General features: G+C 41.6%; 1 protein-coding gene across 1 annotated transcript in view; it reads left to right on the top strand.

Moving 5' to 3' along the window:
* The first annotated feature begins 1,901 nt into the window (after nucleotides 1-1,901).
* The window catches only part of HCRTR2 (hypocretin receptor 2), a 33,870-nt gene continuing 13,689 nt past the window's right edge, over nucleotides 1,902-22,082 (top strand). The window contains exons 1-3 of the mRNA XM_009474379.2: nucleotides 1,902-2,130; nucleotides 16,284-16,462; nucleotides 17,940-18,183. Of these exons, the coding sequence (XP_009472654.1) occupies nucleotides 1,902-2,130; nucleotides 16,284-16,462; nucleotides 17,940-18,183 (652 nt within the window). The remainder of the gene's footprint in view (nucleotides 2,131-16,283; nucleotides 16,463-17,939; nucleotides 18,184-22,082) is intronic.

Here is a 22,082-nt window from a genome sequence, read left to right as displayed (position 1 = left end):
CAATTCCTTACTATTGGTGAGGGAGAAAGAAAAAAAAAGCACTCTATGTCAAAAAAAGCAGTAGCTATTTCAGACTTTATTGTAACTTGGAAGCAAATATTGGAATTATGGACCAACATTTTAACATATGAAACAAGCTGGAGCATGAGTGTGGTTGTCTGTCACCGATCACCAAATGGCCACGCTCTAAGTCTTTTCACCACTAGTGAAGACTATGACAAGCTCCTTAAATACGTCTCTTTTTGTGTACCAAGTAGACCTGCATTCCCACATTCTCAGGTGAGTGTAAATCGCTTCCCCAAACTCATACCTCAACTAATATAACCTTAGATGTTTTCATTAGTTGCAGAGTGTCTAATCTTTATTTATGACGTTTGCAAGTCTGCCTTTCTAATTTGTGTAAGATAGGTGCTGATCCTACCTTTATATACCCGAGTATATCTCAGTCTTTAACGTATTTAGCCTAAAAAGTCCGCTCAATTTCCCTGTGTAACAAGAAAGGGATTTTTTCTTTACTTTATGGGGAACTAAAGCAAAGAGGGCAGGTCTATAGAAATAGGTGCCCAAAGGCAACACCGGGTGTAGGTATGCTGTATTGCACTTTGAAGGCAATAGAGAAGGCAGCACACCTATAAAGAACAATTCAGGGAGATAAAGCGCTGTCTAGAACTAAGCACTACAGTGTTTATGAATATGTGCCTCCCTATGCTTATGTGTTGGAAGTAGAGTCCCACCATAATAGTTCCTCCATTCCTATGGAGATGCAGACCCTGCACTGAAATGCTTAACGGAGCGAGGTGTGTCATTTCACAATGGAAGTGGTGCTTATATCAGACTCATTAAATTATTCAGCTAGGAATTGAACAGATTATCTGAATAAGAGGCTTTTTTTTCAGTCAGGGAGGGACAAGTTCAGACCTATCCCTTCTCTTTTGGGAACTGTACACTGGGCAAAGTATGAAAATAAGTCAAGAGCAATGACCAGAAGCCAGGAATCCTATCACGCTGCTTAACTAACACTTCTGGGCTCTCTTGAATTGCTTTCTGCCAGCTCAGCTCAATTCAGAATAGCTAAGGGGCAGGTGCTGTCTGGAGATCCCAAGCTGGATGTTTGAAACCGCCTCAGCGCAGAGTCTGCATGCTAGACTCAAGCCTCCAGTGAGCTCTCGGTGATCTTCAAATCTGATGAAACCTTGCGCTTGTCTGATCCGTGCTCTTAAGGATTTTCACATTGGGGTTAATTCCTCTGGTTTAGCCCCATACCCAATTTTAAAAGGGGCACTGAAAGGAGACAGCCTCATCAGCCACTCGTTTTTAATTTAGGTTCATTTCACCCTGTGCTTCCTTCCACTGCCTTTGATCTACAAATATCTTGAATATGTATGGTATTTAATGTAGAAAGGTCTAAAGAGAAGTGCCTGTGCGAGAGAGGGTGGGGAACAGGAGTCGGAAGAGGAGTGGACGAGCAGGGTCGGGGGGGGGAGAGATGAGGGGATGGGGATGGGGGGGTGCAGAGCTGCGGGTGTGGGGGGGGTTAGGGCACAAAAAACAGCGTCGTCCGAAACGGACGTGACTTTTCCAGCAGGGGCAAGTGCAGTCTGGTACCCGAGGCATGCAACCCGCCCTGACCAGCCTTTTCCCGGTCGGGCAGGGGGGGCTGTCAGGGCGGGTTGGGGACCGACGCGGATCCCCAGCCTGTTCCCGCATTGGCTCCCGTAAGTTCCCGCGTCATTTTTCTCCCCACTCCCCGCTTTTCGCACTGGCAGCCACAAGCCTCGATGGACGGGCGGGAGAAAGCTCGGATGCTCTGAGAGGGTCTGGGTTTTTGGTTTTGTTGGTTTGGTTTGTTGTTTTGTTGTTTGTTTTTTTTTTTTCCCCAGACCCTGAAACAACCACCAGGGATGTCCGGGATTCAACCCGAGGATGGTTCCTCTCCGTGCAGGAATTGGACGAGCGGGTCGGAGCTAAACGAAACGCGGGAGGCTTTTTTAACCCCTTCCTCCGACTACGACGATGAGGAGTTCCTGCGATACCTCTGGAAGGAGTATTTGCATCCCAAGGAGTACGAATGGGCGCTGATCGCCGGCTACATAGTCGTCTTCATCGTGGCGCTCGTCGGGAACGTCCTGGGTGAGTCGCGCTCCCCCAAAGTTCCCTTTCCCCCTTGCCGAGGTGGGGTTTGCAGGGATGGTGGCTGGAAACCGGGGGTGGGTTTCGCTTCCCGGGCTGGAAACGCGGGTGTCCCCAGCCGCGGGGGAAAGTTAAGGCTGCGCGGAAGGGGCCCTTGTTGCGGGACGCCGTGAAAACCGCTTCCCCCTGCGCTTGGGAGAGGGGCTGCGGCGGCAGCCGCTCGGTGCCGGGGCTGGGCAGGCGGAGCGGGGCCGGCGGAGCTCACCGGAGGGACCCGCTGGGGGAGAGCGGGGGGCTGCCGGCCGGCTCCCGTCCCTGTCCGCCGGGCCGAGGTGCTGAAACCCCCCCCCCCCCCCCCGCCCTGCCCGCCCCGGCCGGCGGCTCCGCCTCTCCGCTCGACCGGGAGGCTGCCGCTCCCGCTCACAGCCCCGGCCCGCTCGGCGGAGCCCGGCGCCGCGCTGGGAATAACAACGGCGGGGTGTTTTCCGAAGGTCGGGGATCGGGGCTGCGGCTGCGGGCCGCGGGGTAACGGGCAGGGGACGGCGCCCGCCCCGTGAGGGGAAGCGGCCGTTGCTCCCCTCAGCAGCCGGCGGGCGGAAGGCGCGCGGCTCGCGCCTCGGCGGCGCAACGGCCGCGCTCGCGAGCTGCGCGGCGCAGGGATGGGGGGGGAGGAGGGGGGCGGTGCTCTGCCGGGCTCCCATTGAGGGAACCGAGGCGGGGCGGTGCCTCGGAGCCCGCCCCTCCCCGCTCCCATTCACCCGTGAAGGAGGCGGCGGGCGGGGGGCGGCCGGGGGCGCTGGGCGGGAGTGGGGGGGCGGGCAGCCCTCGGGCGGTGGGGAGAGTGTGGCGGAGAGCCGGGGGCAGGGGAGGGCTGGGGCGGCGGCGGGAAGCGGGGGAGCCTTTACGGGAACAGGCGGGGGCGGTGTGGGGGAGAGGCGAGTGGGGTCTGGCCGCCGGGAGCCCGCTCGCCGCTCCCCCTCTCTCCCCGCCCGAGCGGAGCTGCTCCCCGGCTCCCGCTCCCTAGAGCTGTCTGTTGCAGCCGGCGGAGCCCGCGGGCGGGCCCGCCCCACGCCGGGGGCGGCCGCCGGGCTCTCGGAAAAGGCGCTTGTGGCGGTGCCGGGGAGCGCTCGGCCCCCACGGCCGCTGGCTGCGGGTGGGGGGCGGACACGCGTGTGCACACGCCCACGCCCGGGGCGGCCGCGGCCTCGGCGACCGCGGCTGCCTGCCGCAGCCGTGGCCGCTCCGTTCGCTGGTGGCCGGGTGAGCGGAGAAGACGTTGGTCTTCATCAGTTCTGCGTTTATGAATGAGCGTGAAGGCGGTGTGGCCGCGGGGAGCCGGGCACGCCGTGAGAGCCCCCTCGGCTGGAGGCACGGCCATTGGCGTTTTCACTTGCATCGGTGCCGTTTCCATGAACGGAGCGGCGCACTAGCGCGCCCAGCCCCGCCATACGGGTCTTCCATTCACGTTTTTCAGAAGGATTTATGCATGTCAGGGCTGTTATCCGCAAGCTCTCCAGGCTTCCCACGGCGAGATGCAAATAAGACTGCAGCCAAAGGCAAAATCTTGCGAAGCTCTTTTGTCTTTCAACGGACTGATGATGCTATTTTCTTTTTTTCTGGAATGGTGCGCTAGCTGCCTGTAAACATCCAGTGCGCACGTTAGCGAAACCAGTGAGTTTTCAGCTAAAGAGGTTACGTTAGAGCCATTCAGAAGCCTGAGCGCGTTTGCTCGCTCCATTGCTCGGCAGCCAGCTTGACAGGCAGTGTAAAGATAACAGCCCTCGCAAAGAGGCTGTACTTTAGTAAGGAAAGTGTCCTTCGTTCTGATCTTGAGCAAAGACCGTTTTAGGAGAACTACCTGTGTTTACCTCTTTGCCTCCACCTCTTCTGTAAACAGCCTGTCCTCTCACCTTTAAAGATTCAAGGTCAAATCTTCAGCCATAGGAGCTCTCACCCTGTTTACATTTTTTTTCCCCTGAAGCCACGAGGAGAAAAGCTTTCATCTGTGCACTTGCAAACAGAGACCATATCGGTGCTGATGTAGAGCTGCTCCTCCCTGACATTTTGTGTACGTTATCTTTTTGCTTGGGATGCAAGCTGACATTTGGCTGTCCGCCCACCTTTCCAGACTGCTGCTGCCCGAGCCGTTTGCTCTTTAAACTGCCTTTGTGTATTACAGGGACCTGACCCACCCAAACTGCTGCTTCTGTTTGCAGCCAAGTTGTTTGTGGGGATCTGCAGGTGCAGGTGCTCGTTAGCTGAACACTGGTCTCATCTTTATGCAAGAAAGCTCATACTGCACCGATTGCAGGCTCTCGTGATTTTGAGGAGAGAAATTGTTGGGGTCTAACGCTCTTTCCAAAGACATTTTTGTGAAACTTTATTTGGCTGCTACTGAAAATCTGATGTAGAACAGTACACATTTTGAAGTCTCTGAAAAGCTAATTTTTCCTGCTTAGAAAATCCATATTCAAGGTTAATTTGGGATTTAGTCATGGACCTTCTTGAAGCAGAGCAGAAGTGGTTCTGAAGAGAGTTTTAGTGGCTAATAGTGCTTTATGATATCATCCTTAGTGATGCAGTGTGTTCCTCTGCTTATGTTTGACCAGTGCTGCTGGACTAGTGTGGCATGTGAAGTCAGTGCTTTGATTCTGTTTTGTGCATGTCCTATTCAGATAGCACTTAAGTAACCAGGAAAGACTGCTCCCTTCCCTATGTGGTACTGAAAAATTGTATTTCTGCCTCTCATTTTGATTTGTGCATTCACATGGGAGGAAGAGGCTCATTGTGTCCAGCCATAACATCTGTGCAAGTGGAACGCACAGCACATCCCTCAGATACTAGTAATAAACTAGATTGAAGCATTCTGACAGTTAATTAACAACCAAGGGTAGAATCAGAAGCTTGAACTTTGATTGACATCTACTGGGCTCTTGAGTGAGCTGCACTGCAGGAATTCTACTTATAGTAGTGCATAACAAGGTCTGCATAGCTATTTAGCTTTCAATTTAATTAGGAGAATTGACATACACTGTCCGAGCTGCTGCACAAACCAGCTAAAATGAAAACCGTTAGCAAGTCTCTGCATTTGAATGCAAGTTTCATTATTGTGTTCGAGTGCTTCGCGTCAATGATTCTCATGTGTGCCCACATTGGCTGCTCAACAGAGATTTCAGTGCAAGCCACTGAGAAAAAACAGAAGGCCTTTTTTTAGGACATATTTACATGAACATTCAGAGAATCTGAAATCCGGATGATAACATCAGTATGCTTTGTCCTGTTTTCTTCTTCACTCAGTTTATCACTGGAAGCAGAACAGGTGTTGAGGATAAGGACTCTGTTTTGCAAACAAGACCAAAAGATTTCTTTACCACTGCACAGCAATGAAACTCTTGCAGCTTCTTTGCACAGCTAGTGCAAAACGTAGGACTTTTTAGTAGAGAATGTGTGTTGACTGTAGATTTAATACCTGTTTCTTCTTTATTTGAAAACATTGCATTAAAAACATTGCTTAAAAAGGGAAAACTAGATAATTAAAGAAGGAAAGATATTTTTAGGATGTACAGAGGTCTCTGGTATGATCATTCCACACTAACCAGTTGCAGCAGTTAATAACTGGAATAAGACCACAAGGGATTAATAAATAATGTACAACTCCATAGATTTAACTCCATTTATACCGGTAAAGAATGGGAATGGTTCTTGTTTAAGTTATTCATTCGTGTGGGTCAGAACTTTTCTAATAAAATGGTTTCCCTCAGGGAACATGCATTCATCAAAATCAAAACGTACAGCAGAGATCACTTGGTTTGATCAAAGACTGAACGCAGAACAAGCAGCCTTCTGGTGTCCCACCAGCTGGGCTGCTGGGCCTCTTGGCAGCCCTCCCCAGAGCTGGCAGGAGCTGAGGTCCTGAGCACACACAACCTGCCAACACCCAGCTTGAAAGTCCTCAGCACTGCTGGCTTCCAAGGCTAAGAGACCATGCAGAACATCAGTGAGAGATTTCAGAAACTTTCTTTACTCGCACAGTTTGGTGATACTTGGTTTTTTTCCAGCTCAGAACGAAACCAAATTTAATTGACAGAGAATTGCTCTTCTCTGGATAGCTCTATTATTTATTATCTATTTTACAGTAACTGCTCGTTATGCTGAGTTCTGTACAGAACCCAACTGTGGTCCTTTCCTCAAAGAGTTCATAGTCTGACCCGTAGAATTCAGCAGCATTGATTTGATTTTTACTCATTGTAATTTGATTTTTTAGGGCTGGAGAAGAAAAGGTTTGTATATAGTTCTAACACCAGAGCCCTAGTCAATGCCCATCAATAGGCAACAGTCTCAAATGCTGCTCTGTTATAATTTTAAAGGTATCTGGTGAATACTGGGGTCTATGCATACATGCATGTGTTGGTAGAATTGGATGAGTCATGTATTCTCTTAAATGGTGCCATGATCTTCATGAATCGTATTTGATTGCCATGGATAAGCCATATTTCATTTAATCATGTTTTAAGTTATTACATTTAATTTTGTCCAGATTACTGGGGATTCTGGCATTGAAAGGGCTTTACTTTTGTAATATCAGCATGAGTCACCTTTATCTGTTGGATGAATAATAACTAGAGTCGCTTTGTCATTTTTAAAAAGATACCATGTAGGAAAAGATACAATATTTATACATTTCATCTGCCTAAGATATAGAATGTATGAGCTCAATTTATGTAAGAGTTCGAGCATCAACTGAAATACATTGGTGTTTGCATAATATGGGGATTACTGGCAAGAAAGAGTCATGCACATCCTTGTGAGATACACAAAAAGTAGAAAAGCATTAAAAGATGAAGCTGATTTGAAATTATGCCGTTTTCTTTCTAGATTCTTATATGCACATGTATAACTAGTTCCACTGTATGTACTTTCTGACCAGAGAATCCAGAGTGGAGAGAGTGGGGACAAGCTCTGCTTTCCTTTACCATTCTTTATGTCAAAAGTCAACTCTGGCTAGTGTGAATAGTGCAGTCCTATTGAACCCAACTGTGAAAAAGGGCAATGCCCAAGACTGAAGGAGGGTGAGCTGCAAGAGATGCTTGATGTCTTGAAAGGTTTTGGTTTTGTTTCACTTTACTTTCAAGATGTGTTCCTGATAAATGTGTGAAACTTTTAAAGAACTTATCCCATTCAATTTTATATATGCTCAAAGCTGTTGGAGTGACAGTTCTGAAGACCAGCTCTTCTATTTAGACCTGAAACAGAGGCAACCTTGATGGTGGCAGGATATGCTGCCTAGTATTAACTTTATATTGTGAGTTATGTTTGGAAAGAATCATCTGTCTATGGAAGAAGGAAAGTAACTCAGCACAGCTATTCAGCAACTGCACAACTCCAAGACCACTAAAACCAGTAAAGCCCTATCTGCCAGGAGCTGAACAGAGACTAACACATCTTTCCCTTAGGTCAGTGAAGTGCTCTTCAGACAGAAGTCTCTTTGGGGCATTACCAAATAAAATGAAAGCTGTTATCACTTCCTGCTTTAACTCGCCATCTTTCCAAAAAAATTGAAGGTTTTGGAATGCTTCTTTGTTTCCATAGCGATGAAGCAGGTCTGAGGTTAAGCCAGAAAGTCAAGTCAGTGGGTGAGGATTACAATCAAAATCAGCAAGGCACATGTATACTTGCAATGTGGTCTTTGCCTGAGCTAAGTGTGAGAACCTGAGCTTAAATGCAGCTCCCAGGCAAAGAGGTGACCCCCAAAAGAGGTGTGTTACATCTTTCTCCGAAAACTCTGTTCCCAGCAGCCTGATCCCAGCTTACATGGCTGCCCCCTACCAGAGCTGGCCTCCAGCACAGGCAGCGAGCCCCTGGGCAGGGGACAGAGGCTGCAGAGCCTGGAGGTGCACTCAGCCCTGACAAAACTGTGCTCTGTCTCCTGGTTCTCAGCACAGTAAGACTGCCAGAATTTTAGCCCAGTTTGGGGAGTATTATATTGGCAATGTGGATTCATGATACAGATTCAGAAGTTGCATACTATGCAAGATATTTGCTGTAGCATTTCACTAGCATAGTGAATTGTATTTTCTTTGTGTAGTCTAAAGAAAAGGCATTCGTACATCTACGTTAGAAACAGACGTGGACATGGAAGGGCTTTTCCTAGTGCAACTCCATTTTACGCTGACTGACAGATGCATTTTGAAGCATATGTTTTCAAAGTTGCACAGCATTTCAGCTGTGAAGCATACCTTGATTATAATGGGTCATGCCAGTTTAAATTGAATCATAGTGAAGTGTGAAATCTTTTTATTGTAGTGTCATGTGCGGTATGACAGCTATATTTATGGTCCTTCCATCTCTAACATGAAGTGTGTGTAAGGATTTAGCAGGCTTTTTATTGTTACTATGGATAGAAAAATAAGTATATCAAATGTGATTATGAAATAACTGGTCATTCAGTATAGCCAGCGCTGCAGAGATGACCAGGCTTGCCAATTAATACTTGTAATGATTTGTGTGTGTATGCATATGTGCTTGTGGTGGGGCAATTTAAAACCAATCTTCTGTGTTAATCAGTACAGTTAGCTCAGGAAACTGTGTAATGGTACCTTTCACTTCATCCAGAGCTGACTAAACCTGGCATTTTTGGCAGTCTGTTTTTATAGCATAGCTGATCTTCTGGTAGTAACTCCCATTTCCATAAGATTGTTAATTGTCTAAGATTATGTAATGTGACTGAGTTAGAAAATTAATCCTGTGCCAATTAGATGGTTGTGCTATTACTCCCAGTTGTAATCTGTAAAGATAAGCTTCCAGCAAGCAGAATTTAGTTCTTGTATTCTTCTCTAGCACCATAATAATGAGGCAGTACAAAAAACATAGAAGTGGGTTGGAGAACATGAATAACGCACAGCTCTCAACTCATAAGTCCCTTTAAAAGCCTGAGTACAATAGAGCACTTGGTAGCTAGAACACATCTCGGAAAATATATTGCTGCAAGCAAGCTAGTTGCTGTATATCTGTTTTATTTCTGTAGACTCACTGTCTTTTGTGGGGGACAGTTCCCCATTAGTACATTTCAGTGAAGCTGATATTCAACAAAATACTTTAAGATTTCATATGTTCAATGTTATGCAGCTATATATCTTACAGTTTCAGTATTTTTCCTAGAGTTTTACTAGGAAAAAGTGATGGAACCTACAAATATGTACTCGTTCATGTTTGAGACATAGGGGGCATGACCTAACCACCTACTCCTTTTGTCATGCTTCCATGATTTTGTTCAAATTTGTTGACACATTTAGTGTTTTCTGTTGATGAAGAGCCATCACCTCACTGGCAGGCTATGTAATTCCTTTGTGTGTGCAGCCCAGAATATTGTCCATCTTTTTAGCTGTCGCATCACATATTCAAGGGCAGTTCTTATCTGCTGGGCATTATTACCAGCTGTAGGAATTTTTTCAATATTTTCTTTATAATAAATATTGTATAAAAAGTGTCTTTTCTTTGTGTCGTTCTTTCTATTACTTTTTCAACATAAACCTGGTCTTATGTTGGACTCCTTTTTCCAGATAAGCTTAGTTATGTAAAAAATGAAGTAATGTATGAGTTTAGAGCTTAATAGTGGGTAAGAGATGGACAGCCTAGGAAGTAGATATCATCTTCCTATTCACAGAAGAGATCGCTTTGGTTTAGATCTGTTGTTCTCACTGCTGGTTTCAAAAGCCCCTAATTAAATATACTCTGCAATTTAGTTAAAGTACTTCTCACCCCTTAATCAAGATCATCAATAAAGTTATTGAAAGACTCACAAAAAGCCTTCCTAAAACAAATAAAATAAGCTTAGTCTTAGGCACCTAATTTTTAGACTCTTAAGTTAAAGCAGAAGAATCCTCAATCGGGAATCATTCATAATGAAAGTAGTTTCAATGACAGAGTTTTTCCTTCCAACAGTATGCATCTATGCAGTGTTTCCACAGGGGCTTTACCTCTCCAGAATCCCATTTGGTGGCCTATCTACTCAGCCTTCCTTTTTCAACATGATTGTGTTGCCTGACACCCCACCACCCAGACCTTGATTTGCAGTAGGTAATGGCATCACCAAATTCGACCAAGGGGGACAGTGCCATATGAAGAACCAATTCATTGCCAGGTGGAAATAATGTTTTTATGGGGTTAGGAGGTAGAGAATAAATAATGTGTAACTTAAATCTATTTAAAAGTTTTTTTAATCACTGTTCAATTGTGAAATATTGTGAAGGAGTAAAGCTCTTCAGAAGCTTTCTGCCTCATGGATTTGGAGATGTTGATGACCAGTGCTTATAATCACAGCATTACTTCCAAATGACTGCTGGATGGCCATATTATGATATTTTAGTGAAACAATTGGGGTACTGAACTACCAAAGCAAAATAAAATCATTGAAATTTAGTATAATGGGAAAAAAAATGAAAATTCTTTGTTTACATCCATCTGGGATTTATTATTCACCAAAAATAAAGAAAGAGGTGGATAAGAGGTCATTCATTTATATAAGGAAATGTCAGGTATTGCTGGTTATGGAAATTATGTTTCTATTTTGGCTAAGACGTCACACTGGAAGATGAGCCATTGAATAAGAGGCTGACAAGACTTCTGGAGTGTTAAGGAAATGATTTAGGGTTGACATGTAAAAAACAAATTGACAGCTGCACCAACAGTCCACCAGCGGAAGGACTGCAGCACAAAGTTTAATATGCTCAAGACAGCGTAAATCTTCCAGAAGGCAAGCAGCTGCATTTTGTACCAGCTGAAGCCTGTGTATTGTTTTCATATTCAGCTTGAGATACAGTGAGCTATGCTAATTGAATAGATGGCATTACAGCCTCTAATTAAAATGCCCCAGGACACTAAAACAACAGGGATTAAATTTGTATGTGAAAAATACCAATCTCGCCATACTGTCACATTTGAGAGGGTTTTTTTTCTTCAGGAATATAATGAGGTATATGAAGCTTTCTTGATGGACTTCTAACAGCATCTGTCTTAAAGTTTTAACTTTGATTTGAATTTTTTATGTTTAGTCCTCTCTGGGACTTGCCCGTGAGACTTTTTTGGGGGCGGGAGATGGTGAATATCTGGAGGATGGGTTCTGAAACAAGCTTCATTATCGCAGAACTGTCCTCGCTTGGGGAAAGCCTCCACAAGTTTTTCCAAACGCTGTCAGCCTGTCAACTTAAGCTAGTTTCCGAGCCTTCGCTGACACTGTGTGGCAGAGGTAGGAATAGCAATCGTTTTGCTTAAAACTCGATTCTGGGGGGAGAAAATGAAAGCATCAGTGGTGAGACGAAGGAGTTATGAGAGTTCGATTACTTAATAACCGTTAGAAAAATAGCCTGCATGTTTTCATTTGCAGTTATTAACTGTAACGCTGAGTGTTTTTATAAGATAAAAGCAAAAATACAGAAAATAATAAAATGCACTGGGCAGGTAATTAGGTTCCAGTAGAGTTCTAGCAGTCCGGAAAATGTTTCTGAGTTACATTTCTCTCACCTTTCTCTTCCACTTTTTTTTTTTTTTTTTTAAATTCTGATCCTCTTTTCTTCAATGCCTGTTTTAATACCGTTTTTCTCACTTTCTTCCTCACTCCCATTTATAGCTGGGAACATCAAAGGTTGCATTAAAGATTTGCATATAATGTTAAATTGAGGTTTTATTCAGAGCTATTTTTACTGTTTCACAGATTTTCAGTGGAGGTCTGAAGAGCTCCGTTTTGGCCACTACATTGTGCCCTAACTAAACAGGCATCCTCTCAACTCTGTGGTGTCTCCCAAGTTTTTTAGGAAGGCTGGTGCTGGCCTTATCTCCTGTTTTATGATTTTGGAGTACTTTTTGGTAAAATACACTCCCAGTTGAGAATATTTACTGCCTTTCTCATCCTTGCTTCTCCTCTCCAAACTGAGTGGAAAGCCACAGCTCTCTGCTGTTTCACGCTGGGTAGGCAGTGGCATTTCCCACTCCGTGCAAATTTCCTTCTGCTAACATGTTTCTTTAGGGCTTATACGGGGGCTGAGTGCCACCACTTCTCTATAGTACCACCTGAGATGAAAATGCCTATTTAAAGGAGTGAGAGTGGAGAGTATACAAAATTCTTTTGTTCTGATACTTAACTAGTTACAATATATTCATTGGCATAGTCAAACTATTTTGCATGCTTATAAAATAATAGTTTTTGAACACAGGCTAGAGCATCTTTCTCGACAATCTGGTAGGTCACTGGTATTATCTATGAAGCTGTTGTCCAAGACTACTGAATAACCTTATACTGTAGTAGACTCAGAACGACATGGAGTCTGAAGGGAATATATTGAACTAACTTTCTGTCATTTATACCTTCTGTCCTATTCAAATAACTTGTAGCAAATCCTAACAGCCCAGTTTAGCTTTGCACTGTAAGAAAACATTGCCAGTGCTTGTGCAGGTTGAAAACAATACTGCAACCAGCAGAGGGCAACGAGTGGGAGAAAAAGCTGGCTTCTTTTTGCAATACTTTTTCTTCAGAGGCTTTTCTACACAAACTCATTTTTTGTGTACATTCATGGAACAAGTTTCTGGGATACTTTACTATGGTAGCATGTAAACATGCTAATTAAGATGCTCTTGTGCTGTGTGTTGTGCAAAGAATGGAAAATGGTCTATGCTGCAAAGAATGGATGAGGTCAAAAGGGGAAACACACAAGCATAAAGAGAGAAATCTAAAGTACCAAATTATACTTCATTTCTATGCTTGTAAATTATTATTTTTCCGCCTTTCAGGTGCATCTTGCCCCCGTAGATTAGAATTCAAAGGAATTCAGAGCTACTCTCTGTACATTGGCTTTCCTGCAGACTGCTACTCCCTGAGTAGCAAGGGGCACAGTCTTTAATATTTCTCTGAGGATCAGCAGGTACTGGAGTTCAACTAAATTCCACCTGTGTTAAGCCAGTGTGATCTGGAAGGCTTAGTGCAGAGCTGGGAATTAGGAGTCCAAGTTTCTTATTCTGTGTCTGATTTACTGTATGGCCTTTAGCAACTTCTGTTCTGCACTTCACTTTCCTTGCATCAATGATGAAAATGATAATATTTTCTTAGCTCTCTGGGGTATCGTGAGGTTTCGTTTTCTCATACTGATAGAAAGCTTTGAACGCAACATGCAAAATGCTTTGAATTGATTTCTGATACAGTTTGCTGCCAATAAGATTGACCTCACTTTTGTTAGCTTAATGGATTTGTGTTACCAGAAATAATGTTTATGTTCAGGTGCTTTCCCCAAACAGGTCAGCACAGGAATGAGAACAGGTCCTGTCAAAGAGCACACATAACTGCTTGTATGTGGCACCTTTAGGCACTGACATTCTTTGCTGGAAACAATGCACTTTTCTCAAACAGGTAGAATGTAGGACTGTTGAAACCATAGCATCAGAACAAAGTAGTCAACCGCTGAACTTTTAAAACTATTTTATTTAACTTTTCCCTATTGATAAAAGAAATTAAAAGTACAGAAGAACATTGCCACTTAATATTAACTTTTGCCTAAGTACAAGACAGGACCATAGTTTCAATGTTGCACTCAAGACAAAGAACAAGCCATAAGTTAAAGCCCAAAGTGTTAAAATTGAAAGTGAAATGGTGTCTGCAATTTTTTTCCCCAGCATTGCATTTCCAACCATGAACAACATTCCAGAGGGACAGCAATGTATTATCTTCCCTGTTAGGTGCTGCCTCTGTGTTGTCAAAATATAAGTTATAACTGTAGTAATTCCATGCACCAAGTGACAATGATAAAGCTCTGGATAGTTATATTGTAATTATCGTGCAATGCTATAGAAATAATTATGTTAGTAGGTAACTTAAATCACTCAAATGGGAAGTAAATACAATTAATATGATGTTTCCTTTAAGGTTTTGATTTATAAGCCTTGCCTTTCAGATATCTGAGGCCACAGTTAAGAGAACCTGAAATTCTATATCCAGGAAGAAAACAATAGAAGAAACGGATACCGTGGGAGATTTTCTCCAAAAACAGTCCAGGAACAATGAAGAGCTTTGTGGAGGGGTTTTGACTTGCACTTACAAGAGCATGAAAGATGTATATCAAAGATTAAATTTATACAAGCTGTAGAATTTGGAACTATGTCTGCAACACATTAAAAAAATACGAAGAACATCTATTGTGGCACAACAGGGGTTTTAGATGAAATTTGGAAGCCTAAAAAGGTAGTTGATAAAATCGCCTTCTCTTAGAGAAACTGAAGACTACCTAGCCTCTCCCTCTCTCTTTGTCCTAAATTACCCCTAAATGCCTAAACATAGCTCTCACAAAGAAGTGCTCCAATCTCAGTTCCTGCTAAAGCTCTAGTAAGGTCTTGAATGAGTATTCCTCCGATTTTGGTCACTACGCTCTGACAACAAAGGTGCAATCCAGTCTGAAGAGTGTCCAGAGAACAGCAACAAGGATGGCTGCAGAAGTTCTAAAAATGACCAGCAGTAAAAGATAAAGAGTTCTGGAGTTGTACAGTCTGAAAAGAAAACTGAATAAAGGTGTCTTTACATATGTGAAGCATTGCTGCAAGGAAAAACTCTTCTTCGTTGCTGCCTGTGTACAGAGAAAAAAAGTTATATAAATAGCAGCAAAAGAAAGATAGATTAGACATTAGAAGACTTTTTTTAATAGGGAAGATAGTTAAACACTGCAACACATTTAAGAGAGGCATGGTATCTTCAAATATAACAGATTTTAAAATGTAAACTTGGCAACAATGGCTTAGTGGTAGTTTTGCTGTAGTGCTGGTCTAGAGACTTAAGCAAGCAAAGATTTGTGGAATGAAGTAATATATTTTATTAGATCAGCTGATGCAGCTGGAAGATGAACACAAGCTTTCAGGCACACCATCCTTCTTAGGATCTAAAGAAGCATCTGATCTCAAGAGCTTATGTGCCTCAAGGTCTGTGTATTTTTTTCCAGCTGTTTTACCTAGTTTAATAAAAGAACGGCTTAACTCTAGCTGATTCCATTTTCGTTTTGGACAACATCTTGAAGACCCTTCTAACTCTATTCTTTAGCATTCTGTGATATGTTTAATATATCTAAATTAAGACAGATTAAGGAGACTTTGAATCTTCATCCAGATTTGCATGATGGATGAATTATTGTTTACAGGAGAAAAACCTTTGATGTACAATGAGTTGTACTGTTTCTTACAAGAAGTATTGTGGTGCTTCTGGAAAATTTTGTGCCTTAGTTTTTAAAGAGCTTTTGGTGACTGAATCTAAAACATTCAAAAGCTATTGGTTGCTACAATCTCTCAGAGTTTTACTTGCAAAGTTATTAAAATCTTATTTTTAGGCTAGTTTCTCAGACTCAATTTTGGCATTTTTAATGTATTAGCTTATGAATTTAGTGCAACCATGTTAAAAAACTGATTTACCTCATTTCTAAAAGCCTTTTGAACCGAAAAAGAGGGAAAAGAAAAGATATAAAACAAGCTTTAAAGGAACATCTTGTAAAGTGTCTGCTACATGCTGCTTTTGATCAGACTAATCATCATCAAAAATATACCACATTTAAAATGAATAGTGCTTAATACTGCAAAAGTTACCATTCTTTACTTACCTCAAATCACAGTTACCCAGACAACTGTTACAGATTCTCTGCAGATGGAATAGATATATTATGCCCAACAAAATATTTTATAAAATTATTGTTGTCTTGGTACAGTTTACAAGATTCCATGTGGTAGCAATTTGAAATAAGCATCATGTTATCATAAGAAAAAGATAAACTTCTACAAATGTAGATGTGTATTGCCGTAGACTAGAGCCAATGGATTAAAACAGACATGAGGAAAGTTGTGTGAATAGTTAGTGAAGATAAACTAGCAGGAAAATAAGCTGCTTTATATATCAGATTATTTCCCATGCTGTGGTCCATGGAAAAATATTCTTTGTGTACTAAGATTCTCTCTACATGTACCCTCTTGTTTCCACTCTAAAAGAAAACATGTTTCTTATACTGAACTGCATATTCAAATATTCTGTGTTAAACAAAGGACACAAACATTTCATTAATTCTGCAAAGCCAAGTGTTTTCCTGTTGAAGCATTCCTTAAGTCATTTCCATCTCACTAACTTGTCTTTCCAAATTCAGTTTGCACTGCAGTGTGGAAGAATCATCACATGCGGACAGTTACCAACTATTTCATAGTGAACCTTTCTCTGGCTGACATTCTGGTCACAATTACTTGTCTTCCTGCAACTTTAGTAGTGGACATCACAGAAACGTGGTTCTTTGGGCAGCCCCTCTGCAAAGTGATTCCCTACTTACAGGTAGTATTTTACTGTGTTTGTGTACACATTACCCATGTTATGAAAAAGAGAAAGAACAACACTATCTCCCTAATAGTGACAATCTGATGGAAGTCTATCCCTGCTACTGAAGTAGATATCTCAGGGTACATGCTGAGGATTAAAGGACTGTTCCACTTGTGAATATGTTTATGATTAATAAATATTGTTCTCGATCCATCTGATTGTTAGACTTGGGCAATACACTTTCTGGAACATTTATCTGATGCTCTTCACTTTTTGTGATCTTTTTAATAATTCAGAAGGGATGCAAAGCAATGAAAATGTCTGTGAATAGAATTACAGTCATTTATACTCTCTGTGTGTGGACCTAAACAGCTACACAAGTGACAGAGAATCTGAACTTCTGAAGGGAGTCTGGGCTTTCATATGTGTTTAGTGACTTACTTTGCATTCTTTAGAAATAGTCAGAGTATCCAAGTTCACTGGGAGCTGGTCAGATTGTTTGCTTTAAGCAATAATTGCCACCACTTATTTACCAGTGGACTTAATTAGTTATGAGATCATTTGCATCAAAATGATTGACAAATACCTTTTCTAAGAATAGCTGGTTAGATGAACTGACTGGATATACTAGAATGGCAAGTGCTTGGCCTTTCAGTCATTATAAATCAAAAGAATTAAGCAGAACTCTGAATGTATGCAGGTGATCAGCTCTGTGCCTCCAGCACAATTTATATTTTCAGCAGATAGCTGTGTGGCTGAAAAGCCACATTGCCAAGGGCAACAGTTCTCCAGCAGGTATGTTCTCTACTCGACAGAATCACAATCACAAATTTTTTTTCAAAGCCTCCATTGTAGTGGATGAAAATCTGAAGAGAAAGTAAAATGATCACCTAGTGTACAGAGTGAAAGAGTAAAACTAAAGTGATAGGTTGTTTCCCATCCTGAATAGAAGGTAAAATGACTTAGCTTGCCTTAAGCTGGTTGTTATTGGGTTTTTTCTCATGAGACCCTGAATTTCCGTTGTTCCTGTGAAAACTGAAAAGGCAAAATGATGGTACTGGTATCTAAATATAACATAGAAAACAAACAAACGAAGTTGTTCTACAAAGAAAAAAAAGATCTAATTAGTTGTCTAATGTTTTAAAAGTAGTTTTTCAGATAAAGTTTTGCAAATTCTATGGTGCATAAATTTGCTCTTTCAGAATCTGACCCTGCTACACCTATTCAGTTTGGGTAGCACCCTAACCTGTGAATTGTCCTCTTGATTCTAGTGGGACTGCAGCAGATGAGGATATCTGTTGTAATTCTGTAAGAAGTGATTTTAAAAGGAGTCTTTTTCTGGGAATAATTTCTACTTAATAATTGCAGATAATGAGCTAACTATGTTGAAAATAGAAATAATTTTTAAAACTCTGGGAAAAAATTACAATAAATAATTTTTAAAGCTCTGAAAAAATTACATTACATTTACATAATATTTCCTTTTCTTTAGACAGTTTCAGTCTCTGTGTCTGTACTGACACTCAGCTGCATTGCTTTGGATCGATGGTATGCAATTTGTCACCCTTTGATGTTTAAAAGCACAGCCAAGCGAGCAAGGAACAGCATTATAATTATCTGGATTGTGTCCTGCATCATAATGATTCCTCAGGCTATTGTTATGGAGTGCAGCAGTGTGTTCCCAGGATTAGCCAATAAAACCACCTTGTTCACAGTATGTGATGAGCACTGGGGAGGTGAGTGTGTCATTGACCATAAAGACTGAATTTGTACTGCTGTTAAGTAATGAAAATATCAGGACATACTAATATGCAGTCAAGTTGTATAAACATATCACAAAATGTTCTTAATTATATAAGCTTTCCTAGAACTACCATTTTTCAAATACTGTGAAATTCTATTTTCTTTTGTATTGCTAAGACTTAAAGTACATTTGAAACCAAGTTTAAATGAATGAGGCTGGCTTGTGTCTTGACCGTGTTAATGCTTCCCAGAGGGCAGAAATGTTCCCACCCTTAAGTGCTTATGCTTATATAATTCTGTGATAGATGGACATTGCAGGTTTACAAAGACTTCGGTATTTAGCCTTAAGAAATAACTACACGAGACCAGAATTTCTGTTTACCTGATATATTGCTTTTGCTAATTGCTGATATTTGGCTAGTCTTTATAGATATCTCCTGGGACTTCAATGGAAATTGCATGTCATTACAGAATTTAGAGATGTCATTGATATGGGGTAGCAAGTTAGTCTACAGTTTGAAATTTGTCATGGACAAGATCATTTAAATAACTTTGTAAATGTGATCAGTTACAAATGATTCTATCCAAGAAGTGTAATTCTGCCTTTCCAGATTAACTTTGAATCTAACTTCTTCTGTAGTTGAATTCAGCTGTTAAGAAGCCATAAGGGTTGCCAGGGAGTAACTACTTCTATTTTGTCTCCGTTCACAGCAAGTGGTGTTAGCCACCCACCCGAATAGTTAAGACTCAACTCTGGTGGGCCTTGGCATAACTCCAACGCTAATAGAGCATATGAGTTACATGCTGTGACTCCGACACTGGATATAATGACCATCAGTAATACCATTATTCACACACAGGAAAATAAAGCCAAGTTTGCCAAAACATATAGCTAAAAGGTGCCTGTTTAGTAGCCTCAAGTCAGACTAAAACACAATCAGATTCTCTCCCAGAGCTGTCTCTGTAGAAGAAGATTCCAGTCCTGTGAACAATTAAGATAAAATACAACTGGATCACCTGTACTTAATTATCATGATAAATTAGCTTAAGCAGCTTGAACTGCTGAGGGCTCTTCCATGTGCTGTTTTGGAAGTTCCTTCCCTGCTAACGGCCTCCGCGGGGCCACCAGGGGATTAATGAGAAGACATTGGCTATCACATTCCCTGTTCTTTATCTCCTTCATCCCAGTTAGTCCTCTGGGACAAGGCAAGGGGACAGAGATGGCCGTTAGCTAGCTGGCACTCATTGCAGACAAAGATGTGCTGAAAGTTTGTAGGTTAGAGGAAGCCTCTCTTAAGCTATGAGTATTGTGCTTGTTGTTTCATTGGAGAGGACACATCTGCTCTTTACTTCTAGTATTCTTTCTTCATCTGTGAACGATTTTGTATCCCACTCTGCTGCTGGATGCTGCAGTATTTATGTGACTATTTTCTTTCACAGTGTTCGCTCCAAGTACAATTTGTGTCCACTCATTTTGGCTGCAGAACTCATTATCCATGCCTTCATCACTTCAAGGTTAGGTCTGAAGCAAAGATCCTTTTAATCAACCTAGGAAATGAAAATGAGTTAGTTAATTAGGGAGTCAGGAGAGCATTTCAGCAGGGAACGCAATCTCAAAACTTCCAGGTTTGCATTGGCCACTTTTTGATTCCCAAGAGGAAAGTGTTGCTTTTGAACTACAGAGTCTATAGTAGCCTTGGAACTATTTTAAAGAGTGCCTCTCATTCACTGCTGTGCTGAAGTAGTTATAGCCCACAGATATGCCTGAGCTGAAGCACCCACTATACAAAAGAAAAAAAAAACCTCCCACGTGTTTGCAAGACTCTACCCCTATGGAGTGTATTTGTCCAAAATGAAATCTGTTGATCTTCAGGTTATGCTGTGAGCCTTCACTTGGATGTTTGGAGAGGTAGAAGGGGGTATAACGAAGGCAAATACTTGTGCATAGAATTAAGTTCTTTTTGTGTGTGGCTTCAGAAATGAAGTGCAAACACTCCAAAATTAGTTTGGGGTTTTTTTGTAATATATATTGAGCATGAAATGAAAATAATTTTGCACTAAAAATATGTTAAAGTTTTCTGAAATGGGAAGCTTTTCATTCCACTGAAAGATAACAATCCTGGTTTTCTCCTGCTGCCTTTTTAAGGAATTATTCTTCTAATGGTAGTGCACCATCATGGCTAGTTATTCTGCTGGTGCATTTCAGGTATCCATAAAAAATAATCCTCTCCACTTTCTAATAATAGCTTATCATAGTAACTTGAGAGAAGAACCCTTCTATGCATTAAGTTACAAGTAGGTTGCTCAAATCATGTAATTACTTAGTAAATGTAAAGTTAACCATATATTATCAATGAGGATAAAATATTGTATATATATACCTTAAAATCCCTTTCAGACTGTGGAGAATAGAGCGTCATTAGCTACAAATAACTTTCATTCAATTGAAAATGTCTAAGGACACTGAGTTGGGCCACAGAAGATGCAGTTTTTCTACTGAAAACCAAGGTTTGACATCACAAAGGTCCCCAAACAGAAGAACAAAAGAACATGGATAACAGGGCAGCAGTTTGAAAAGACTGGTGAGCCTTGAGGCCAGAAGAAGGAATAAAGAGCTAATATTTTCAAAGGAAATAGTTGCATTTTTGTTGGATTTTTTTTTTTTCCTTTTTTGACTATGGGAATATTGAGGGTCAAAGAAAGCTAACTTGAGGTTGAAGGAGAAAGAAATTCATGTTCCTATGAATATGCTATATTTGCAAAGAAAAAGTGGAGATGTAGGTACTGCACACACTCAAGAGACCCTGAGCAAATCCTATAGGAGAGTCAATTTAGAGGAAAGGGATTATATTTGGGTGTTTACTGCTTTGTTTAGAACTGCGTATAATTTATGCTTTCTAAAATCAGGGTATGTCTGATGAAATCCACAGAGCATCATGTACACTGTATGTCCCAAGGATTTTAAAACTGTGAATTGTCAAGGTTGGGACTGCAAAAAGGTGGTGCTTAATGACACTTTCCAAAATGTTTTGGAAGTCTATTCTAATTCTGGGAACTCAGGGCCACTGAAACATGAAGTGCTGTGGAGGACTAATGGGAAACCATGTCCAGGAAAATGTCAGAGATGCCAAGACAGGAGACAGCACTGTACCCTACCCAGACTCAGGTCCAGCTGCTGAAATCCATACAAGTCTGATGAGTGTCTGGAAGGAAGGTCTGATCAGCACTGTGACACTTGGGCTTCTTAACGTTGAACAAATAGTGGCCACCCTGACTAATAAGATTTCAAGCATGCTGTTGGAGAGCTGCCAGTAACTGCAAATGGAGCAATAGTTCAGCCTAAAACGGGGCTCAATTTCTTTTTAATTGCTTCTGGCATTCCTGAATATAAAATTCATTGCCAATTCTAGGCTGAGGGTTTTTCATTTCGAGTACTGTCTAATAACAATATTTTATTTGGGAATGCAGAAAGATCCAACATGTGACCTATGCAGGCTCACTTAAGAAGCCAATGTTGGCCACAGTTCTATAACAGTCTGCAATTGCTATGTGCTGAATTTGATGATAAAGTGCCAAAATAAAAGAAACGTATATTAAAATGAGTTCACCATGTGTCCAAGTTAGCTAAATACATTCTCTTAGAGCTGTTCACAAAAAGAGTGTTAGCCAAAGTGCATTAGCCAACCCCTTTGCAAATGATAAAAAGAATATGGAGATAATCCTTTCCCAAAACTACATAGTTGAATGGAAACAAAGGGAAGACTTTGTGTTCCATTTCCTCTTAGACTACTCATAAAATAGTACAAAAACATATTGTCTTAATTCTGGAGAACAAATAGCTGGAAATTGCAGTATTACATGAAGGTTTATACATTCTGTTTATCAAAGTGTT

Source organism: Nipponia nippon, unplaced genomic scaffold (assembly GCF_047370975.1).
Source record: "Nipponia nippon isolate SJK-2023a ecotype South Korea unplaced genomic scaffold, ASM4737097v1 scaffold_4, whole genome shotgun sequence".
In the NCBI taxonomy this organism is placed as follows: domain Eukaryota; kingdom Metazoa; phylum Chordata; class Aves; order Pelecaniformes; family Threskiornithidae; genus Nipponia; species Nipponia nippon.
The sequence above is the reverse complement of the archived record's forward strand: the minus strand, read 5'-3'. Positions and strand labels throughout refer to the sequence as shown.